The sequence below is a fragment of the Parasteatoda tepidariorum genome, chromosome 4, assembly GCF_043381705.1.
Source record: "Parasteatoda tepidariorum isolate YZ-2023 chromosome 4, CAS_Ptep_4.0, whole genome shotgun sequence".
NCBI lineage: Eukaryota > Metazoa > Arthropoda > Arachnida > Araneae > Theridiidae > Parasteatoda > Parasteatoda tepidariorum.
The window spans coordinates 45358563-45385331 of record NC_092207.1 but is presented as its reverse complement, the minus strand read 5'-3'; the positions used below and the strand labels follow the sequence as shown (position 1 = coordinate 45385331).

Here is a 26769-nt window from a genome sequence, read left to right as displayed (position 1 = left end):
TGAAACAGTAAATTGAAATTGTTATTTTTCAGTTGTTTCCTTAAGACAAAAGCACTCGCTTTTAGGTGGTATTTTTTTAGGGTAGTTCGGAAAGTAAAGTCATTTTTTTTATGAAAATGAAAAATGATTTTATAATAGTGAATAAATAGCTTATTTATTTATGTATTGTCCTTTCTAGTCTAATACTTTTTGTCATTTGTCATGAGGCATGGTTCCTCGCTGATAATATTTATACCAAAAAACTGATCCAGGTTTCTTGTGGCAAAACACTGATCCAGATGATTTCTGACCTCCTACTTTGAAATAAAGGTCCGACCATCTAAAATAGTTTGCAGAGACTGAAGCATTTTATAGACACCTATTTTCTGGTTCCCAGTGATGATTTGTTTCAATTTTGAGAGGCAAATCCCAGGTGTCAACGTGGTACCGCAAATTTCTTTCTGTAAGAACATGAGAAACACATATGGTGGGTTTCGAGTTTAAACCTAGCCACTTCAAATGATAATGAATGTCCGAATTTTAAAAAAAATTCTCATCAATATCACGAATTGTCGGTTTGCATCAATTTACGCCATTATTGTGTCTTCAACAACTTTTGCTAGTCTTCCAGAACGTGGTGCATTTTCAAAATCAAAATTACCGGATTGAAATTTTGCAAAAAAGTTTTGGCACTCAGTATATATTCTCCATTTACATTGGATGCTTGAATAGCATCTCTATTTTTTCGATAATAAAAAAGTTAAACATGCAGCTTTTTATTTTCTATTGTTTTAAAATTGCACCAACGAGCCAACAAAAAACTACTGCAACACTTACTATATAAATTGTCAAAATATACAGCTAATGTCATACACAGCTAATGATAATACAGCCCTATTATCATTAGCTGTGTATGACATTAGCTGTATGTATGACATTAGCTGTGAAAAAATACACTTAAGTCCTCTGCTGAAAAAAAAAAATGCTTTCCGAAAAATCCAATATTTAATGATCAAAACTAGCTTTGTTTCAAAAAAATTTTTTTTCACCAAATTTACTACGGCATATAACAATAATATTAAAATATTCCATTATTTTTCTAATTTGTTTCCTCTTTTACTTCTCCGGATGAGTTTCATTTCAATTTTGTTCCTTCTTTCTCGCAATAGATTAAAGACAGTTTAGGAAAAAAAATTGTGCATTGAATACGGATTATTGGATGACACATTATTATTTGCAATAACAGTTTAATATTAATTTTCATTGGAATAATTGTGGTAGATAGGACTATGAGTAAGTTTGTCCGGTTTTTATTTGTTGAATATTCCTTACACTGAGAATTTTTTTAAATATTAAATGCTAGTTCCTGGAATAGATTTGCTCACTATTCCTTACTCTGATATTTTTAAGAGCAGCTGCCATTGTAAGCCATTATAAGCATAACATGCTATCTAGCTTTGGAATTTATTTTATTTCACAAAATACATTTTCATGTTTAATCAATCCTAATCCCTTTTTAAATAAATAAATTATTTAATAAATTTACTTCAATTACATATTAAGTAAAGAAAATTATTTATACTTTTTTCTTTTCTCAATGAAAGAAACTTCTAACTTATTTATTCCATTAAACTGTGTAGGAAGTTTCTGTTTTTAAATTTGAGTTTATTTAACTACTCATTAAAATTTAATTTTAAACTTACTTTCTTTAAACTGCTTCCAATTTAGCATAAAGAAAATATGTTGGTTACAGGTTTGTATTAAATTCTAATGGTCTTTTTGGCGTTTAATTTGAGTGCTGAATTATTTAAATTTAATAATAATAAAGCGAGGTTGGCTTTATTTCTAACAGTGTTCTGACAGTGTTATTTCTCAGTAAATCACCAAAAATAAATATTTTCTTTCTATGCTCCTAAGAGTCTGAGATTACAATTTGATTGACATACTAGGGCTCCCAAGGTACCCTCTCATCTTGCAAGACTTGGGGGTTTAGACGTACCGTGGCACCTGAGTCCATCCATTGAAAATTGAAAAAAAAAATCATTTTTAAAACCATTTCTTCTTAATACTTAGAAAAAATAATGCCTAAAGACTTTTTAGTGGTTCATGGCAGTTTTATGTTTGAATGTATGGCCATATATGTGGAATTTCTATTGCTTTATTAATCTTTTTTTTGTCGTATGCCTGTTTAGGCAGTGGGGGTGCGATAGTTCCTCTTTTTCAGTGGCGCCATCTATGACCAGGAATTCGACTTCTGCCACGCCATTCACGCAACCACAACCCGCTTATAGGGCGGGTCACATTCACACACATTCATACACAAAAGAGAAAGGACATAGAACACAGAGAGAGAGAGAGAGAAAGAAACATCCATGCCTTGCCCGGGATTCGAAGCCAGGACCTTTCTGATGCAAGGACAGTTTCGTGCCCCCTACACAGGAAGGTCGGCTGCTTTATTAATGACAGCAACAAATTGATTAAAAGGAAACTGATTTCCTAATTTCTTCTTGTCTCTTCAATAATTTCAAATTAAACACAAGGTTATGTTATTAAAATACACTATAATATCCGGCCTAATATAAGCTGAAAATTTTTAAAAATTTTAAAAAATAATTATTTTTCATTTTGAAAAGAATTTCTGTTTAATACTTTGATTCAATAATGCCTGATGATCTTCAAGTAGGTGATAGTGGTTTTGAGTTTCGATGTGTAGCCATATATTCAAACTGTCTAACGATGAAAGTATCTACTAAATACACAAGTGGGCGACCTTTGTGCTGAAATACAAACTAAGGCAAACAACGTTATAGAGCACAGAAATATTTATAAAATACAGACAGCTATTTCGGATGCTCAAAGGGTAACCTTCATCAGTACAAATGAAGGTTGCAAATAAAGGTGCAGTAAAGGTAAAATACAGACAGCTGTTTCGGATGCTCAAAGGGTAACCTTCATCAGTGCAAATGAAGGTTGCAAATAAAGGTGCATGATGAAGGTTGCCCTTTGAGCATCCGAAACAGCTGTCTGTATTTTATAAATATTTTTGTGCTCTTCCACGTTGTTTGCCTTTGTTTGTAATTATCTACTAATTACCTAAAGAAAAGTGATTTTAGATTTTTATCATGTCTCTTCAATATAAATTCAATACAAGGCAATGTTACCAATTTACTTTATAATATTCGGCTTAACATACTTTTCCCGTGTTTCTTTTTAAGACTCAATGCTACTGCTTTGGATTTGCAACACGGTTTGCTCTAACAAATTCTAATCGCGTATTGGTATAAAAATAACTATTAACTGTTATAATAATAATTAATAATTTTTGTTTCATAAAATAAACAGATACATTAAGTACAGAAAAATCAACTTGATAAAGTTTTTTTTGAGAGAAACGAATGGGTGTTTACAAATTAATCTCAAGATCCTATTATGGTATTCTCAAGATCCACCAACAAAATGGGAGCAAACCAGCTATCACTCTTTACCCTTTTCACCTGAAATGAATTAATTGCACAATATAGCCTTAACTGGGAACCGCTAGAATGGTTTTAAAACCTGGAATTGACGGAATTTTCGAGTTCTTTCTTTCGAGTCAAAACTTCGAGTTACGCTGGTTGAAAAAACTTAAAATAAAGTTTTATTTCAGGTATTTACTACAATTTTCAGTTAGAAAGCTTTATTTGTTCCATATTAAGAATACAGTCTTATTTCTACATTCAGTTCAATTTTAAGTAATTAATTACCTATAAAACTGATTTCGAGGTGTAGACTACAACAAATAAGGGAATAAATAAATAAACCATCCAAGCAATGGCATGAATGAAAAAACATTTCAGGTAACGTAGTATATCTACATTTATGAGAAAAACTTTATTCATCTATCAACTTCTTGAAAATTTAGATTTTATGGCTAAAATTTGCTTAATTTTATGCAAAGTAACAAATTTTGCACCTTACATTATTTATTCTTTACCATTTTTTTAATTTTTTTAAAAAAATACTTAGTTTGATTATATGAGAGCGTAATTAGTAAAAAAAATATCCGCTGTTTTAAAAGTCAATATTTTACTAAACTGTTAAAATACGCTGGGTTTATAGTACGCTGGATTTATTTAAGCTGGATTAAAAGTATATACGTATTTCAGAAAAAAATGAAAATATGCTTGTTCGTGCACATGTACAGTTCGCTGTAGAAGTTTGTAGCTAAGTCAGCATGAAAAATTAAAATAACGTAGTGAAAGTCAATCCAATTTTGTAATGGGATCTAGAAGAATGTATCAAGACAATCAATATATTAAAACAAATCTGTTTCAAGAGATATGTACTTTTAACCAAATGAAATCAACATATGTTAAGTAGTGAAGTGTAGTTAATTCGCTTTGAAATTTTCTACTAGACTATATTGCATCAAAATATATAATATTGAAGGTACTTAAGTTTGTAGCGCAGCCAAATAACGAAGTGAAATTGAACCTCATTTCAATTTTTTGAGAGGTTGTAATGTATATTCTTCAGATTCAATGAATGAATTCTTAATGAATCTTTATTAAGAGGATATATACTTGAAACCAAGTAAAATTATCAATTTTAAAGCAATGAAGTAATTTTAACTTCATTGCAAGCTTTCAAGAGATTTGTATGTATACATATCCTATTCAGTGTATTCAAATTGGGAACAAAGTCAATCCGATTAATTAAAATTATGAAGAGAAGATAAATCATATTTTATTTTTTAGAGCGATAGTGTAGCAGTAAGACATGCCTTTTCAGACGATAAAGGCCTACAACCAAGTAAATTTGTTAAAATTAAAATTATTAAATCAAAATAGCACCCATTTAAAATTCTATACTGGCTGATTAATATAAGTTCTATTTAGGGTAATACTGAAGAAAATCTTATTTTCTTTTCAGTATCTGATTTGTCCAAAACCTTTTCATTTGATTTAAATATTTACCGCTTTAAAATATATAAATCAAATAATCTCTGAAATATAACCAACATATTAAAACAAGAATGTGTAAAGCTACATTTTACTTTAAGATTTTAAGTAAACAAAGGAATAAAAATTGATTTTGATCTAGTGTTCCAATGCTATTTTACTCATAAGAAAACTGTGATACATTTTCCACAAAAGTAACACTGTTTTGTGTGGCGATTATTTTGCACATTGTAAGAGCAGATCAAAACTTTTGCCAGATGAAATTTTAAAATAGTCTGTGCTTCCCCAGGCGTTGCAACTTCTCTTACACGTATCTCAGATTAAACTACAACTCAAATTTTGCATACAAAATATTGTTTTCAATGTATTTTTCTCCAAGCTACTTGCTTTGGAATAATATGAAGGAGAAGACTAGTGTAAATAAATAAGCATAGAAATAAGGATCGCGGATGGATTGTAAAAGAATTGTTTACATCAATTTTTGAAACAACAAATTTTAAGATTTCTACAATGATGGGGAACAAAGAATGTTTTAAGAGGAGATGCTTTTCAACTAATGACAAGTTTCTAGCAATACGCAAAATAGTCCTGTTGACCCTTTAACGCAGAATTTTTGTCAAACATATTTTTCCTACTGTTTTCATTATTTTGTATTAAATTAGGTCAAAAATAAATGAAAAATAATATGTAAAGCATATGAATAATTTATGGTTATGAGATAAAGTATGAAATACAGGTGTCCTTTTCTGCATTGAAGGTATAATCTTTCAAACACATCTCACTTCCACACACAATAATTTTTCAACTTTTGAACTTATTTTCGGTTATTTTAGATAAATAACAGATAGTTATTCATTATTGAAATTCTGTAATTTTCAATATCAATTATTGATAAATTTTTGAATATGAATGGAAAAAAACTTTTAAACTACTTTGTTTGGATGTCATGTTTTAGTACAAATGCAATTCCTATCTAATACATTTTTTAAGTAACTATTAGACATTTGTTTTTATATTTAAAAAATACCAAAATATATATTTGAGTCTAATTAGAGAGTCAGAAAAAAAAGGGACACGGGAGTCCCACCTGCGTCAAAGGATTTAAAATTTACGTTTTAGAAACTATTTAACCGAATTTGGCTTTTCAAAATGTGAAATAAAATTGCTAAAGTTGTATAATTTAAAGTAAAAGTTTTTCAATCAAAAATTAAATAATAAAATTAACAAACAGCTGTTATTGAAAATCATTTTTATGGGCAAGAGAGATTTTTTACGTGTAAAATGTTCTTGTTTAGTACAATTATTTTTAAATATATGATGAAAAAAAGCTAAAATTAAAAAAAAAAATACCAGCGTCATTGAGATCAAACTAACCTCCACTCAAATATATGAATTACTAAAACTGTATTTTCCAGATTGCTTGTTTTATTTTTTTCTTATTTTTAGGGTCAAATATTTTATAAATTAGATTATTGTCTGCATTTTTTAATCAGAATGTTGAAGAGGAAACCATTCAATCATTAATGTTATAATTTATTTTGGAAGTTTTCACCAATAAGTGACATATTACACAAAATTTTTTAAAACTCATTTTCTTCCTTTGCCGATTGTGCTTTTACTTTTCATCCTTTAAATTTTTTAATGATTTATGCATTTAAGAATGTTTATTTGTTGTTATTATTTAAAAGTGGTGCTCGCACATTTCATAACACTCAGGTATCGTTAGTTTTTACAATAGTCTGGATTGACTTTCGCATTCACAGCGTTATTTTGCAATTCGTAAATGTAAAAACAGCTTCAGAATTATAGAAAAATGACCTTATTGAAGAGATAGAAGCCTTCATGGAAATTTTGCCAGAGGCACTTTTTGAAATCCATTAGAAATTTCTTGGAAAGAATAGTTGAATAACAATTTATTTAGTTGTGATTTTAACATACTCGAACAAAACAGACAAACAGTTAACTGTGAGAAAAACCGCTTATTAATTAAATTCACATAATACGATTAAACAACCAGGGTTTTATCACACCAACTAGGCCAACCTAATAAAGCCACTTAGTTCCTTACAGCTGGGTACATATTATAGCTGAGAGGGTTAATCTGGCAGTCTCATGATCAACAGATTGGGAATCGAGTCCCAGCATTGACGCAACATTTCCTCCATCTTCTTCATTAAATGAAGAGTTTCTATTGTCATGCAGTTATCAGCATCATAAAGCTGATTATCACAAAATATTCAAAAATATGAAGAAAAAGAACTTTTAGTAAATATTTATTATTTTTTATTATTTTATTTAAAAATAGTCGGAAAAATGTTGAATTCTAAGGTACACATTTTTTTTACATAATTTCAAAAACCGTATCTTTGCATGGCAAAATATGAGCGAAATCGGTCGAATAGTATCTGAAAAAGACTAGTACTTTCCTGATTGTTGTAAATGGGTTCAATACCATAAAGAAAAAAAAATGTTCCCTGCCATAAACTTTACGTTAACAGGATGGACAGACTGTTACTGTTTATTTTACCGTAATTTTGGAATTGAAATTCTGGTGAAGTACGTTTTTCTAAAAATCAATTTTTACCGGAAAATTTTTACGGAACGAAAAACTAATATTACAGTAATATTTACTGTAAAAAAAGGAAATATTGTTATTAAATAAATATTACTGTAACAATTACTGTATAAAATTTTACATTAAAAATAAATTTCACTTTTACGATAAAATAGATTTTACTGATGCTTACCCAGGGTGCCAGTTGTCGACTTAATTGTTTTAAAGTGCATTCATTGGTATAGTTTAAACATTTTTTCTTACCAGTTGATTGTAAGATTAGAATATTTAAATTTTACAAAAAGAAATCAATGGATGATGATCTATGCTCTTACGTTAAAGTAAGAATATATGTGTTTTATTTTATTAAAACAGTTACGTTAAATATGTGGTATGAATATTCAACTCTTTAAGCAGTTTTTACATTATATATGAAATATTATTTTCATTAGAATAAGTTTTCAAATTTATCTTCCTTTTCTTAAGGACGAAGTACAATAACAGTTTTATTTTCATAAGTAGCTTCCTCCATATCCAAATTCAATGATGTAAATCGAATATTATTATACATCATCTTCTGTTCTACTGGTAGAACTCAAAACTAGAAGCATAGAGCGATTGTAATTTTCAAAAGCAAACAGAATATATTCATATATTTTGTTTATTTATTTTTACTCTTAAATGATAAGATCTCCTAAGTTTTTAAATAGCCACTTTATTTAAGACTTATCTAGTAAACTTTCCTCCATTTCATGTTCTCTTATTACAAAAAACTTTAAATACGAATAACACTACTTTTTCTAAAAACAGAATACTACGATTGTGTTAAGTCTCTCTCGATTTTAGATTCTTTGTTTCTTAGAACCAGGAATACGAATAACATTACTTTATAAAAATAAATAGCACGATTGTTTAAAACTATATCTGTAGTCTATTGCTATTTTTAAATACACTGAGAGCAAAAGTATGATCAAAGCTACTGGAATAGATTAAATTTATAGAGTTTTTGGCTCTATGGAAACACCAAAATGTTCTGTAACTTTTACTGAAGAACTTTTGAAATGATTTTAATGAAACTAACGGTAAAGTGTTGTCTTATAATCTGTGTTAAAATTTGGTAATTGTAGAAAAATTTGGTAATTTTATAAAAACACATTTGAGCTTGTCTTAAAAAACCATTTATTTCGTCAAATTTACTTTTCAGTTTATCGTTTTTTACTAAATGTGTATGAACTATTATTTTGAAAACAAAACATTTACGATAAACCAATACCATTTACGAATGGAAAAATTGCAAATTAATGGTTTAAATACTATATATTTTCCTTTTGTTACTATAATTATATATTTTTTAAACCAGAAGTGTTATTATTAAACAGTACGGTAATTCTACCAAAAATTTCTCTACGCCTATAATTTTTAATATATTTTATTAAGTCATACGCAAAAAGCAAAAGAATTTTACAGTATTTAAATATTAATTTCAAATTTTTTACCCTATAATTAAGAATGCACACATTTATGATGAAACGGGAAATTTAATAATAAATTTAATTACATATCATCAGAATATTTCCAAATTTTCTTCTTTAGTTTATAATTTTAGGATTCTAACCTTTAAACTTTAAATAAAGGTAATGTAGGATTAGATGAAAAATATAATGTGAATTGCAACTAATCATTAAAAGAAAAGAGGAAATGGTTTAATTTATAAAAGAAAAGAAGGTGCCTTTAAAGAATCTCAAAAAGGTATTCAATGCAACAATTTTCATTTTGTGAGATGCTAATACTAGTAATTAGATGATTTAATAAATGTCAACAAATGCTTTTACATTAACTCCTAACTCACGAAACTATTTTTTAGAAATTAACCTGTTTCCGCAAATTGCTGTGAAATGAATCATTACTCTTTCCCCTTATGAATATTCATAAATATCAGAACCAAATGCGGCCGCTTTCACACACTCAAGATTAACGAATTTCTTAATTTTGGAATTTCCGAATATTTTAGTGGTATGCTAATAGTATAAAGGAAATACGAAGGGAAATGTTGTTTTATATTCCATTTAATATTTTAGTATCTTTTCTGGGAAAACATTATTTAATAAAATTACATTTTCTTTGAAATAACGTGTGTAAATATTTATAAACGACATTCTTTTAGCTTTCTTTTATGGACGTGATATATATATATATATAATATAAAGAGTGAGGAAAAAAACACATTCTTTAAAACTTTTCAGAAAGCAAATTGCTGTAAAAAATTGTTACAATTAACGTAACGATGAAAAAGAAAATAAATTCATTTTTAGAATGAAAAAAAAATCGTTATAGAATTTTCAATCTTTTATTTCCTAAAACCTTAATGCTACACAAAATTTTATAGAGTTCTAAAAATATCTAGTTAACACAAGCATGAATTAAAAAAACAGTACTACGAGATGAAAAAATAAATAAAAAGAATGAAACAATTTTTGGAACGTTGGAAAATGAATTTGGTTTTTGTTAAAAACAGTTTTCTTTCTTTTCTTCTTCTTTTTTTATATTTAAGGTATATCCTAACCCGTACATAAGAATTTCAATTTATTTTTGCTTTGATAAGGCGTGGTTGTTGTGCCAAATAATTGTATTTTTTTATTAAAAAAGAAAAAAAACTGTTTCTTCAGAATAGCGTGATTCTTTACACTGTTTTATATCGTTTTTGATGAAAATTACACGGGGTTTATTTTGTTTAACTACAATTTTACTAATTACTTTTTATTAATTTTACTAATTAACTTTTGTTAATTACTTATCAGAAAAAGAAAAAAAAGACAATTTTGCTCTGAATTGTAATATCGTGCTACATAATAGTATCATAGCTCTATAATATTGCCATTATATTACATCATATCCTATAGTATATCTTTTATGAATCATAGCTTCAGAATATCACAATTATTTAATGCCAAAAACTATAATAATCTTCTAATTAGCTGCAACCACAATAAACACCATTTGTTTCTAAATTGAACTTATTAAATGTTTTCATTCAAGTTAAAACATAGTACCTGATTTTTAAATTCAAAATGAATTATTCTTTACAATGCTTTTGAACCGTCAATTTGAAGAAAATATTAGCGGCGTTTTTGTTTAAAGCGTTTAAATTTTTTTATCATTGTAGACTCACTGTTTTTGAGAAGAATATCAAAGTAGGCACTTCAAATCTTTCACATCTTATGCTTGATATTTGTTTTCCAACTTTTAAACTGTATAAAAATGTTCGATTTGCTTTTTAACGAAATTAAATGTAGATTATATTTCTGTTTTATCGTTAAGTTCTAGCGTTTATAAATTTAGATTTATCTTAAGAATGCAGAGGAAAAACGAATTTTATTTCCTAATTCGTTGATTTTTAATTCCTAATCTATTAACGATACTAGAAAATAAAAAAATATATATGTTTTTTAGTGTAATCCAAAACGAATAGTGAATAAACTCTGAAAACCGTGCCTTAATGTTAGGGAAAAACTGCCAGAAAATTTGCTTTTACGCTGACATTTTTATTACACTTTTCTTCTTCTACTCTTTTCTTCCTATTTCTTATAAAAATCTTTAATATAATGTGAAAAGAAGTAAAATTTGTTTGTTTTAGACATTAAATATTTTTGCCAAAACTTCAAAATTACAAAAAATTGCTCCTCTTACCATGATTTTTGAACTTTAATTTCGAGAATATTAATCCTAAAATTTACTGAACTTTGTTTTTAATAAAAATATTTTTTATAGAATATTTCTCTCAAGAAACTTTTCTTGTTAGTACCCATAATTTTGGGATAATAATAAAAACACGTTCCCGTTGGCATACATATTATGAGTTATATTTTCAGGTCTTCTTTTTTTGCTGAATTATTTTTTCTAGAAATAAATTATTTTATCATTTTTATATGAAAATATCGGTATTTAGGAGACTTAAATACATTTTAATAGAGTCCATAAGGTCTTTTTCATATATATATTTTGGGAAAGTTTTTACAAGAGAGATTAGAGATAATTCTTACATTACATTAGCAATGTTGACGTTCGTATATTCTGTACGCTCTTACTATAGGAAAATCCCCGCTCACTACAGTTCTTTCGCAGAACATACTTGCTGTATGCCATGTGAAAGTGCGGTATGCCAGGTGAAAGTGTTAAATCTATATTTTAATGCTACTCTTATATTGCTCATGAAGCAACAACTCCATTTATAACCTTTTGGTCACCAGCTAATTTTTATTTAATTTAATTCGGAACCTTGTAACTACACTGTAAAAAGTTTCGGAGTAGATTGCGGTAAAAAGTACCGGGACTCAGGGTGGTGGTACTTTCTACCGTCATTCCCGTTTTTTTTCTTCTCTTTTCTCTTCATGTCGATACACTACATAAAATGTTGACGTTGTCTGAAACACCAAAATTAACTAAGATGGAATCCAAACTTGGTATTACTTTATCACCAAGTAGCCATCTTTCTAGATAGAGTAACACTGCACCGGAATGATATGATTCTCTTTTTTATTTCTTTTTTTTTGTTTCCTTGCTGTTTTTTTTCCAACAAGAATTGTGTAGATTAACATGAAATAAAAATTTTTACACTTAAAATCATTACTAATATACAGTTCGGTAAGTTCTCATGTTCATTTGATCTATAGAAGCGTAAAGATATTTATTTTTTGTCTTGTACAACCATATAAACTCCTTACCTTATATAAAACGAGAAAACAAATAATTAAATATAACACTGAAGGAAAAAAAGGAAAAACAATGAGTTTTAAATTTAATGAATTTCATTGTTTTTACTTACACATATTCTTGGTCACTCTCGGTAGAGGGTCCGTCTGGCCAAAACATAAAGCAAATAATTCTGAATTCACCGTTCGTGAATTCCTCAACGATCGTCATGGAATAGAGCAGATTGGGGAGCGAGAGAAGAACACTGAATACCCAAATCCAGAGACAGATATTGAGGGTTGTGCTTCGAGACATTCTCGGCTTCAAAGGATGCATGATGGCCATGTACCTTGAAACAAAACAAACGAAAAAAGTTTACAAGATTGAACAAATTTTTGTTTTAAGCATATACCATCTGGTATCTTTGATAGCAATAATATTTTTTTTCTAAGTGTTTTTTTTATTTATTATTTTTAATTTTAACCTAATTGTTAATCAGTAGACAAGTAAAACAGTTGCTTACTTGCAAAATTAGAACAGTTGTATAACATCCATATGAAACAAAGCTCTACCACTAAAATAAATCGCCATCGAATACTAAGTTAAAATCTTTATAATAAAACATGTATAGAGTTAATAGAGTTATACACTGTAAATAGAGTTATACACATTTACATCAGCTTCGACCAAACTGATACAAAAAGGCACTTCCCATGTCAATAAAAAAACTTAACACGGAAACTATTATTCAATCAGTTGGTTGCCCTAGACCATCGCTTAGTGATCATGGTTATCGTATTAACCTTTATATTAAGCATTCTTCGAGTGTTTAATATCAAACTAAATTTAAAAAGGGAAGAGGACAGTGAAAGTTATCGTCTAATTGACGAAAGAGCTATTGTTGCTATTGACAGAAGCTGAACGTAGTTTGAAAGGTTTCAGATAAGGTTCAAAATTGATATCTGAATCGTGGTGGCTCAGGGGATAGAGCGTTCACCTTCGATTGAGGTGAACTGGATTCAATTCAAATCCACACCGAAAACAATGCTGATGTAAAATATCCTCAGTGGTAGATGTATCATGGGTCAGTGTCTCCTTGCCATCAGGCTAACCATGGGAAATTTTCATGGTTTTCCTCTTCATGTAACGCAAATGCGGGTTAGTCCCATCAAAAAGTCCTCCACGAAGGAAGATTTACTGACTGTGATTTTTTTCTTGCTTTGAATTCCTCAGTAATTTCAAGTTGAAAGATATCTTTTAATAGAGAATGTTGCCAACTTAAGGTACCAGAATTAGATTGAGTCTAAACTACTTATAATCGAACTAATTCAAATTTTTCTCTTATCATTTCCGTATTCAGTTACTTAAGAATTGGCTTGAAATTCTTTTACGCATTAAAAGAGCAATTTTAAATTCATGTAGAAAATCTTGGAGCGATTTCTTTTAAGTAGTTATGCATTTTTTTTTTAACTGACAGGTGACAATAAGCACATGGCAAAATTTAAGTAAAATATTAGATATAAAGCTTTTATGAAGTATGCACACAAAACTAATTCATTTTGGATGATAATATAACGGGCAGCTTGCAAAATAAACTAAAAATACCTTGCTTTTTGGAAGTTAGGCTATCATAGATATCTAGTTAATGTAAAAACAGTTAGGTTTAATATAATTTATAGAGACTTGAAAATTAAAATATAAATATCCCTCCGACACAGCTAAAATATCCTTCCAACATACTGAACATGTTTTTAAGAACAAACTTTATTTTTTACAGATAAAAAGCAATAAGCCGCAAACAGTCGCCAACTCGTTATTGTTCGCAAACAATTACATATGAATTCAAGACGCGCTAAGATAAATATTTTGGAAGGAGAAATATTTAAAGAATGATGTAAAGGAGAGTGATCTTGGTGTAAATATATATTTTTTCATTTTCGGTGGTTAGGGAATTCACACCCTTTGAATTTTATATAAAATCTCGTTTTGGTGTTAGTTTGAAAATAAGTATTTTTTTACTCAGCTTATAGATTTTTTACCATCAAATTTGGTGTAATATTACACCATAGTTCTTATAGTACACATAATTGAGTTTTTATATACATTGTTAAGTGTGTAATATTAATCAAAACACTTGCAATGAAATAAACTTACGCCAAAAACTCACTCATTCACAACAAACGAAAATGATTTTCACTTTCAAAACACCGATGTTGGCGAGCTTTTAATATTGCAGATCATTGTTTGCAACAGAGAATGATTTGGCGTGAGTTACAGAAAGTCTTAACCTATGCTATTCAGAAACAAAAACTAAAGAACACCGGTAAAATATGTATGTATTTCTTTAGTTGTGTAAGAAGGATAATTATAGTTTAATTTTTAAATCTCTGTGAACTGTACTAAGTGATTTTATCGTGTATAATTTATTTCCGTTCCTACTCAGTTAAGCCTAGTTCGAATTTATCTTAATATTCTCTCTGCTACGTGCATGTTTGATAAGCAAATTCATTTTATTTAAAGAATTAGTATACTCAGGCATTCTAAACTAATGATTCTTACTTAATACTGTATGGTAAAAATAACTTTATTGACTCTTTTGTGTATCATATCTTACTGTAACTATAAATTTTAATGTTACTGAATGCGAAAAAAATGTTGGTGGCCACTTTACACCAAGTAAAATAAAATAACATTCTAAGCTAAGAGTAATTCGTGAAGCACAACTTTGGTGTAAAGCAATCGTCATTATTGTAATCACATCATGAATTTTTTTTTCTGTTTTTAAATTAAGATCAGATATTGTTAAGATAATTTAATGATGAAAAAATTTTGCACTGTATTTAATGGAGACGCATGACTTTAAAACTAATGATTTTAAGGTAGTAAGGTTATTTTAATATGTAAATGTAAGTCGCATATTTAAATCTAAATTTTATCAGACTTCATTTAGCGTAAGCAAATATGTGAAAGAACTAATTTTGAAATTAAAGAAAAATGTTGACTTCTCTAAAGGAACAAAAAAAAGAAAAATGAATTTTACAAGTTTGAAGCCATATTTCTTTAACAAAAGAATGATTCACTTTGTTTCTTGTGTTGGGATAATAAGCATTTATTTGAGAAAAAACCATTTGATTTACAGAAATATTGCAATAAATGAAATATTTTCATATTTGAAAGGAAAACAAGTTTTTTTAAAAAAAAACTAGAAAAAATGAATGACGAATGATCATTGTGGGCTTCGAATGTTTCTGAAAGATAAATTTACCTCTTTCGCATGTATAATTCCATTTTTCTCTTTTGCTTACAACTTATTTAAAACGGAACAAGGTTGGAAAGGATTATGAAAACGTAATTTAAAAAAAAAAAAGTAACAGCACACTAACAATTTTTTATGAGTAGCTTCCTCCTTATTAAAATTCAATAATATGAATCGAATATTATTATGCATCATCTTCTGTCTTAGAACTCAAAATTGTTTTAGAACTGTTTTAAAACGTACATAGCGATTGTTTTCAAGAGCAAACAGAAGATAAGAATAATTTAAGAGATAAGAATTTATAAAGCTATTCTTTCCTTTCGTGGTTACACACAATTATAGTCCATATAAATTTTTTTCTACGTCGCTTTTAACTGGTTTTTAAGAAATACAATATTATCCTAAGAAAAATTTATAACTATTTTTTAATTAAGTAATACATATATGATTTTTATATATAACTTTTGATTCCGTTTGAGTTAATTTTATAATACGTTTGATAGTATTATTTATTCATTTTAATCCATTTACACACTAGATCAAAATGTCCTGGACTAGTATTGGAAATTGGCGCTGGGATAGCCTTGATGGTAGAGCGTTGGGCCCATGTCCGAGGGGTCGTAAGTTTGATCCCCACATGCTAAAACTTAATTTTTTCGGGAGCAACGATGGTCTATCTAATATGATGGTCTATCTAATATAATCCCTGAAAAAGTGACCAACAAATATGCTTTGTCCGACCGGACTGTGTAGGGGACAGGGAACTGGCCTTGCATCGGAAAGGTTCTGAGTTCGAATCCCGGGCAAGGCATTAATGTTCTTCCATTCTCTTTACTATCCGTCCTTACTGTGGGGGCAACGTTGGCCCACCTTATATGGTGTCCTTGAAAAAGTGGTCAACAAATCAGCTCTGTAGAATGTCAGAATTGACGAAATGTTAACACAGGGTGGGAATTGGAAATAAAATAAAAAAAAAGTATTGAGAATTAAGTGATTTCGATACTTATAAAAGTTCAGAATTTGGAGGATAAAATTATAAACTAAAAAAAAATGACTATGACAAATACAACAATAAAAAAAACCTTGATGTAAATACAGAGTCTATTCAGGTTTCATTTAAATTTCTTACAGATGCTGAGCGTGCAAACTAGGTATTATCAATGGTGTTGATATCATATAAGAGTTTTTCACAAAGCTCTAAAGAATTAAAAAACAGGGTGTTTCACGCATTTCCTGGGAACAGACTAAGCTTCACTAACCGTATAAAAACCCCTTAACTGATATTAAAAGCTAGGGTATCTATCAAATTTCCTGTGAGTGTCATCTTGCGCTTGCTTTATGTTTTGCTTATAACAGGCGGTGAATTGCTGAGCCGGAGTTTATGACTATCAATGTTCAAGTTTTGATGCAACTGACCCACATTTCCATAACATAGAGAGGGGGGATCATGAAATCGTCTCCCGGTTAGCCCGACGGCAAGGGGATTCCAACCCATGATCCGCCTACCACTGAGGATGTGTGACGTTAGCACTGTGGCCTGTACCAGTCGGGAGCAGAAAACATATCAACCAACCAGAACTGGGATTTGATCCTAAGGAACACGAAACATGTGTCCAAAATCAAGAAATAAAATTATTCTCCGTCACTCTACTGTAAATGTTTTTAGCAAACAATTTGTCAAACTAGCTTCATTTATGACTACAGTACTATCTTCACTTCTTTTAGAACAAGCGAGGATAGTAGTGAGAAATTTCATTAAAAGCAGTTATAGTTTTAACCGATTAATACAATTAACTATGAAATATAATAGAATGAATTGAATATTAGTGATTAAGTACATAGTCATCAAATGGTACAGAGGTCCTTAAACTTATTTCAAAAGCAAGTGCGGTAACATTTACATCGTCCCATGTTGCAGTTGCAGTGCAAAAGGGTTTTTTTCTAAAAAAAAGGAAGGAAAAAAAACGTATTTTCAAAAGAAAAAAAACATGCAAACAAATTGAGGAACCAGTGGTGACGTCTTGGTGGATGAAATTATAACTTCCGTAGTTTATGCCTATTGATAGATACAGATATATTGATAGATAATTGATAGAATTAATATTAATTTTTTTTGTATATTAAAATAAATGTTAATTAACGTTCAATTAATCCAAATTAATAATAATGTAAAAATTAAACGTTACCGCAAATATTAAATCGCGTTTTGTTAAAACTTCCATGATTTCATGGTGAAATGTTTTATATAAATAATGAAATAGTAATTTAAATATTGAGAAATATTTTGAATGAATATTGTAGTACTGAAAATAAGGCATTTGAAAAAATTTAATAATTTTAAATGTAATAGTCAATAAAAATACATAGTCAATAAAAATATGTTTTCAAGTATTCGAAAATCGTGTTTTCTCTCAAAAATTCAAATTTATTTATACATTTTATTTTATTCTTTTTCTCACAAAATGCTAAATTCTAATTCATTTCATAATTTTAAATAAATATTTTGCATGAGATATTTTTCACTTTTCCTCAGCTTTGAATACCCGAAGCTGTTGACTCAGTGTCAACAAACAACTCAGTTATTTCCTTTGTCATCAAACTCGGTTGCGTTTTAAAAATGAAGCAGCTTTTACTTTTTAAAATTTTCATATATTATATCCGAAGTCGTGAAAGCAGACAAACACTATCCTGAAAATAAAAATTTATTTTGCTTTATTTCCCCTATGCATTAAAAGCGTCATTAAACATTAAAACTTTTTGCTTAAAAAAAAAACTTACATCCCAACAAACGAGCACAATCTGTCAGCGCAATAACTTATTTGAGATATTTAAATAGCCCTTAATGTGAAAAATGAACGCCTTGTTAATTATCACTTTTTACGATCATTTTTATAGGAAGCTCATTCGACTATAAAAATGTGACTCAAAAAATTCACTTTTTCACTTTAAGCAAAGCAGATATGTTTTAATAATTTAATAATACATTTACTATGTGCCGGCCAGGTAGCCGAGCGGTTAGCGTGCCTGACTGCGAAGCCATAAGCTGCGGGTTCGAATCCCGCTCTGGGTATGGATGTCTCTCTCTCTCTTTATGCTGTCCTCTGCTGTGTGTATGATGTGTGAATGTGGCCCACCCTATAAACGGGTTTGTGGCAGTGTGACGTGGGCAATGTTGCTCGCCTCCGTGACTTCGGTTCACAGGTGCCCACTGGTTAACGGGAAATGAGCAACAATTCTGGCATATAGGCAAAAATTCAAATTCAGTGCCTGCCATTGGAAAAAAACATTTACTATGTACGTCAATGTATTGTGTGAACGCATGTTGACTTACATACTGTTATATACGCCCATATATACGCCCACACCCTCAGAAAAAAATTTTAAGATAAAGTAAAGGGAAGAAAAAAGAGAAAAGACAAGTGAAGTTTAAAAAAATGGAGGAGATAAAAGAGGAGTAAAGCTAATATCTCCAAATAATAGTATTAATATTTTTTTTCTGAAAATATGGTTAAATTAAACAATTATTTATAGCAAGAAAAACAGAAACTTGGAAAACTAACTAAACTACAAAAGCTTTATTAATAACATCTATTCCGTAATTAACACAAGATTATAAAGGCCACAATTTAGTTGTCAATGAAAAAAAAACATGCATTTAGTTTTACCTTATGTTTTAAATCAATCTCGTAATGACACTAAAACATTTTTAAAATTTCATAATTAATATAGAATTTAGAAAGGCTTAAAACATGAATCGTGCCACGATGGCTTAGTGGTTAAAATGTATCGAGCTGTAATTGCCGAAGATTGGGATTTGATCCTCAATGGTTGCTTGACGCCCGTGCATTCAGGTTCTAATCAATGAGCATCAGCTTGACTTGGGATTGGACGCAGCTGCTATGTTGATCAAGTTGATCATGAAATTATAGCACTTTATCCTCCATGACTGACTTGTCTCCAAACGAAATGCTGTGGGAATGCTTTATTTCTATCCTTATTTTCAAATTTAAAATTTAGTTTTAGCATCACACTAAAAAGTTGGTTAAATATAAACTTTCATTTAAGTTATATTTTTAACCTCAAAATTGGTTAGATAGAACTTGAATTTTTTTTAACGTTTCGCTGAAACACCTGATTAAAGTTTGGTTCTATCAATCAACTGATCGCTGACAGAGTAAAATCTAAAACATAGTTCGATACTTTTTCCTAAAATTGGTCTGAAAACAAATTTTTACTTCTTTCAATTTTGCAGATTAAACGTAGAATAAATTTTAACTTGAAATAAAATCTAACTTGAAATTTGTTTCAACTACGTACTGAGTTATTTAAATTGGTACAGTACATATTATTGGCCTCATATGGCTAATTAATTTTCGATCTTGAAATTGCTCCGTGTGTTTGTGAGCCGTTAAAGGACACCCCAATTTAGTTTTTTATTGTAATATAATTGTTTGCTAATACTTGAATCATTAAAGTAAGACCCATTTGAACCTTCTGGGTATAGGGCTGCTTGATTGAGCGTGTGGCGATGGTTGCCTCTCTGCTGTCGGCCTAGTTTTGATCCTCGTCTGCAGCCGGATTGGCAGAGCCCCCCTCCCGGGTGGTTTGGATCCAGCTCTTGTTGCTCACAATTGGTACAGTACATAAATTGATTAATTGTTAAATTTGTACAGTACTTAATATTGGCCTCATACGGCCAATTAATTTTCGATATTGTAATTGCTCCGTGGGTTTGTGAGCCGTTAAAGGACGCCCCAATTTAGTTTTTTATTGTAATATAATTATTTGCTTGCATTTGAATCCTTAAAGTACGACCTGTTTGAACCTTCTGGGTGAAGGGCTGCTTGATTGATCGGGTGGCGGAGGTTGCCTTTCTGCTGTCGGCCTGGTTTTGACCTTTGCCTGCAGTCGGATAAGCAGAGCCCCTTTTAAACCTTAGTGCTCGATCCAAAACCTCTCCCGTGGGTTTTGAATCGAGCACTCGTTGCTCACAGGACTTCTCAGCTCATTGACTCAAATTGTGGTGCTCATATGCCCATATTAATGCGTGATCCGGTCCTTATGCGTACGACTTATGCAACACTCGGCGTCTGAGTTCTCTTACCTGTGTTGCCTTAAATCTTAGAAATTTTGTTTTTTTTTAATAAAGCACCGGATGTGGTAAGATTATTTTGATTTGTTTCAAGTATAACAGCTTATTTAACTAAATTTTTACATTATTTTTTTTTTTACTTTGTGATTATAGCTGAAAACCATAGGCCTTCAAGGGCTTAACCTAATTCTTATTTATGTATGTGCAAACGCTAGAAAATTTAAGAGAGATTTCAGATGTCCCTTTGTGTAAATTAAAGTTTTTGTGTCACAATATTCTTAATTTAAATGTCTTTCTTATCTCATTTTTTAAACTAATTGGAGTTTTTAATGGTTGGTTATGTTATATTCTTGCAACATAAGAAAATACTCGTTATTACATGCGACAACTGATTATAAATATTTTTCTTAAGTTTTTACATGACATACAAAATCTGATGGTTATGTTAAAAGTTTTCTCTCATAACTCAGGTACTTTTTACAGAGTTCCCTTAATTATATTTGACATTAAAATGCGCGCACTACAGTTATAATTTTTATATACTAAGCTAAAAAACTCTAATAACTGCTTTTCAAAAATAAAAATAAGAAAAGATGAAATTCCTTTAGAATTACTACATTTTTTATTTTTCTTCAATTACTGTTAATCCTTTTTGGAAGAAGTATTCATGTTTAAAAGTTTATTAATTGTATCTCATTTTTTTAAAAAAAAAATATTTTATTAACCTTTTTCAAATTTATCTCACATTATTCTCAGTGTGTAAAAGCAACAACGTGCTTCAATCAAAAACTCATATTTTTCACCAAAAAACTAAATCTAAGTTTGTTCCCACAAACTATGGTTAGTGGTTTTTTTCTTTTAAATTCATTTAATTTTAGACAAACCAAACAGTATTGGCAAAAAAAAAATTATTTTCAGATTTCAGTGTTTTGGGAAGAAAAACAAGCCTAATAAGATTTTTGGAGGATTTAATCAAGACGACTCAAACGAAAGAAATCGAGTTTGAAAACACGTGCGCTGGTAAAATGAAAAACTAAAGGGGAAAACATTGGTAGAACCAATGATAAATCTTTGGGGAATTCTTTTATTGAATTAACAGGTTAGAAGTTTTCCTCGAGGCTTTTGATTTTGTGCGAAATAAAAGTGAAGAAGGGAATTTATTTGAAAAATATATTATTTATTATTAATCGAAAGCTTTTAATTTAGATTGCATTCTTTAAAAATATCTCGCTTATATAATTAAATGCGAGTACGTATTGGACAGCTTGTTAAAATTATTCTGATGGATTAGTCAGCATTGATGTACTTACATGATCGTCATACAAATGCTAATTTTAGCGAAGTTTTTGTTAAAGTAACTGAGTTTATTGCTAAGAAAACAGTACTTAACTGTTTAATAAGCAGGTGCCTGTTTTTAAATAAAGCATTTTTCTGTTAAATATGCTATTTTATGCAAGCACACCAGTTAAGAGTTGTTTTACCGTAAATTTAGCAGATTTTTATTTTTTACAATGCATATTTTAGTTATTTTCAGACTACTAAAAGATAAAAGTATCGAGATATTATCAGCAGTAGGAACTTCGATGGTTTAATAAAATTTCGATGATTTTATAAAGCTTACATTTTTTTTTTTTAATTAGTGACGTTTTATTTTTTGTAGCAATATATACTTTAAAACCATTTTGTGAGACGATATTTTCGCCATAGGATATTTATCATAAATCAAATTTCGAAATTGTTTTAAATAACTAGAGCACTCCCATGTCTACATACGCCTGATAATACTGCACATTTTAAATGTTTTTCAGTATTTTAGAATAATTCCTTGCAAGATAATCACCAAAAGTAATAAAAATATCAACAACTTTCTATACAGCTTGAGCACTTAAATTTTAATCGGAATTCCGGGCTGAATGATAAAGCAGCCTTAAATCTTTTTCCGAGTGCTCAACGTTACAAATATCAGTAAAACTTTTGATAAATTTTGATTACCTTGAGTACTCAAATTTCAACTGGAGCTCTATAACTGATGAAAATAGAAATTAAAATTGTTTCCGAAATGCTGCAAATCATAAACATGTCTCTTTTGTCACCAATCATACTTGCCCTATCATAATCAATAGTCAAATATTGATTATGACAGGACACAATCATAATTGTCCTGTCATAAATATCAAAATTGAAAAAAATAAAAGCTTTTGGTGCTTCTCTATTGTAATAAACTTCTATCACAACCGAAAATTACCCTTATGTTTTTGTGACGGATTGGATGATTTTTTTCTACATAGTAAAGAAATTCACGATCAAATTATGATGCAAAGTACCGTCAATTTGGGTTTATCATTTGAAAAATCCATTGTCATCACATAATCCATTACAATCTGAAAATTCCAGTACCCAGAGGGCTGGAATTTTTTACAGTAATTTGATTTGAAATATCTTACAGTGGTGTCGTAACAACTATAGAGTCATTTATCCTTTATAATTCACATATAAACACAATTTTAAAAGGCAAAAAGTAGTGATGGTTTTTTAAATTTTGATTTCATTTTATTATTTTTATTAATATAACATGTATTCTTAGATCAGTACAAAGAAAAATTAGATTAAAAAAATTTTGATTCCTTGGGAGTGGAGTTATTTTTATCATTTTATTTTATACAAAATCAAAGATATAAATTTTTTTTCTCTTAAAAATAAAATAATGATAATAAAACACATATCTTTTTCACACACAGTTTTTCAGTCTTTTAGATTTGTCACAAAAATTAATAATTTTGCTAACAAACGAGAAACAATGTACAAAAACGAAATTCCCGATTAAGGAAATTCCAAAAAATCTTTAATTCAAAAATTAAGCAAAATGCAAATAGTAAACTAAAATAATTTTCCTTTTTAATTTTTGAAAAAAATGAATGAAAAAAAACTGTCAAAAGAACATATTTCTTACTGTTAATATTTTGTTTTTTACAAACTGACTTTTAATCAATATTCAGCATTTATTTTAGACGACGCTATGTTTTAATTAAGTTTATAGTAAAATTTTTGCAAAAAAAAGCCTTTTTTTATTTAATTACGCTCAGCAAAAATATGCTAAAATTAAAATAAAAAATTAATATTTGTGAGTGTTATTTAAAGTCGTTTTATGGCAAAAACTTATTAGAAGGAAAAGATAGGTTTTAGATTCCATTTTTGACTAAGATTCTAAAATTTTACAGTAAGAGTGGTAATTATTAAAAACCCTGCCAATTCATATATTATATAATTTACTACGTTAATGTGTGAAGAAAAAACAACGCAATCAATTATCGTTTTATCGTTATAAACTTATTGGAGGCATATTTATGATTATTTCATGTATAGTCAAAATTATAAAACCATGCTTGTTGCTCAGAAACTTTGCTTCTTAATTTCTTACCTTTTATTCTTAAGCACAAACTTTGCTTCGTATTTTCTTATATTTTATTCTTAAGTAAGTATAATAGGAAAAACTTTGAAAAATACATTCACCTATTTCACCAACGCCTTTTTATCCAGGACGAAGATTTTCACTTATCGAAATGAAAAAAATAAATAAATGATCCTCTGAGCAACTTGATTGAATTTAGGCACTTACAACGACTGATGGGAAAATAATGAATGGAATAGAGAGAGCCGCAATCATGCAATTTCCTAGTACTAGATTGAGTTCTTTTTTTCTTTTGTAAGATAAGTTAACCGCAATTGAAACTGTAAAAGAAAAATAACAGCAGCCTGAATCTTCTCTTCGGATACTATTCCAAAAGAATGAATGTCTCATTTATGCGGAAATTGGAAAGATAAGAAACACTGATAGCAGTTCTAATTTCTGGTTAGCTTTGAATTATTCTTCTTTAAATACAAAATTTGATTATATTAATAGTATTATTCAAAGAGATATTCAGAAACTACTTACTTTTTATAGAAAAAAGTAAAATTGTGTGACATCACATAGAGACTGTTTTAACAATGTTTTACCTTTACGTAAATGATTAAATTTAGTTATTTTGCAGTCTTTGTTATAAGGGAAATTTACTCAGTTTAATGGTGCAATAATATTATGGACTTACATTTGAGATATTTTTTTAAAAATAAGATGTAGTTTTACATTGTCAAAATGCTTATTATTATTAATTAATATAAAACAATCAAACCATCAAAAAAATTTTAATTTTAGATTTATTCAGCAATATTTTGAAGTTTCTGATTCTTGCTATAAAATTAATGTATAATTGATTTTAAATAATTGATATTGGAAGAAACATGCAAATACTAGAATATCATTAAAAGATTATTAAAACTAAGAAACGTTCACCGTGTACAAAATTCTGGATTAGATAACAGAAAACATCACCGACGCTCATAATTTACATTTACCTTGAAAATTTGCAGGACAAAAAATTTGATTCACCTTACTTTTAATTCAGTCATATTTACTGTAAAGTGATGAAATCATTATAATTATAATGTAACGAGGGAAAGCAAGTATTAACCTAATAGCCAGTTTATGTAAGATTGTAATATGGTTGTATGTAATCAAAATTATTTATTTGTTTAATGATTGATTATTATACAATATTTTATTCTGTACATGACAACAACATAAACATTTTTGATTCTTTCTACAGTGGATAAAATAATTAATATAAACAATTCATGATGCATATAACGCAAAGACTTTAGGTTATTTTATTTTCAAAACACAGATAGTTAAAATAGAAAGGATAAGCTAAGAACATCACTGTACAATTTAATTCTGTCATAGTCTTTAAACTCTACACTTGGGTGTATAAATTAAAGAATGTAATAAAGTTTTAAGAAAATAACTTGAAATGTTTAAAACTGAAATGATATAAAAAAAAAATTCCGATGTAAATTATTATAAAATTATTTTTACTAGGTTACTTTAAAACATGGGGCCTAAAAAGAATGAGGGAAAAATGAACTGAGAAAAAAAAACGAGAAACCAGTAGAAGAAGAAACTGTATGATCAAATTGTTCACAATAATTATTTTTGGAATGTATTTACATAAAAAGTTAAAATTAACTTTTCAACTTTGTCTTTTTGAGTTTCTTAAGCTGAGTTACTATTAGCTTAAAATGACTGTTTATTTTAACTTCTAAGCGAATATGTAATTTTCTAGGCCTTCCAGTCATTTTCCTGCCATTCGAAATTTTGTTAATTTCCATTTTATTTTTTTTTCTTGTGCAAATGTCAATAAACTACACTACTGTCTGTAAGATATTAATAAACGCAACTAAATAAATATATATAAAAAAATTAGATTCCTTTGAAGACTTTAAATTTGAAGAAATATTTTCCGTATTGTCTTGTTTCCAAAGAATCATGTGAATGCCATTATTTCATTTCGTAATATAACAATTTCTTACATCAAACTTTTACTATAAACACATTTGTATTGTATATTTATGTTCCTTGTAAATGCAATATTTTATTCTTAACTTGAGGATTTATTTTAATGCTAGCCTAAACATTTATTTTCCCATATTTCGTAAACTAATTATTAACTAAGTATTTTTATGTGTGTGTTTAGATAACTGCAAATTCCGATTCTTTCTAAGTTGATGACGTTAATAGCAGTTAGTTCCCAGGTTAATAGCAGTGAGTACCTACAATTACTAAATTTTTTAAAGAACCTTCTATTATTCTTCTCTAATATCAATGCTTACAATAATCAATGCTTAAATAAATTAATCGCTAAGTTCGGCTATTGAAAGATATTTCTTAAAGACGAATAATTTTGAATGCATTAAATTAATGGCAATGTCGTATCCACTTTTCAGAGACGCCTATTTGCGCTCCATATAGTTATTAAATATGGAGTCAATGTACATAAAATGAAACCAATATTAGAAGAAAATACTACGTAAATATAAGTTCTAAATATTCTGAAAGCAAATTTAGATGAATACGTGATAAATCAACTCAAATTATTTTTCCTTATTCTCAAACCAATGTTCAGCATTTGTCTCATATTGTATAACTAAAATAGAACTGCTTCGCGGTTTGTTAGGTGACCGATGACATTTCGCTGCAAATAATAACTTATCTTGCAGTTAATGGATCTTTTGTAAACATCTGTGAAAGGAGTCTGATAAACTGCTCTTAAGAACACAATGACGAATTACATATAGACTAGAAAAGAATAACATGATTATTCACAGGAAAATTGAAAATGAAAAAAAAAACAACAGCATAAAAGTTTTCCTCAGATAACTT

At 28.8% G+C, this 26769-nt stretch overlaps 1 protein-coding gene across 1 annotated transcript in view; it reads right to left on the bottom strand.

Annotated features, from left to right (window-relative positions):
* The window catches only part of LOC107441943 (tachykinin-like peptides receptor 99D), a 62985-nt gene that overhangs the window by 8147 nt on the left and 28069 nt on the right, over positions 1–26769 (bottom strand). Inside the window, exon 3 of the mRNA XM_016055365.3 lies at positions 12296–12511. Coding sequence (XP_015910851.1) covers positions 12296–12511 — 216 coding nt within the window. The remainder of the gene's footprint in view (positions 1–12295; positions 12512–26769) is intronic.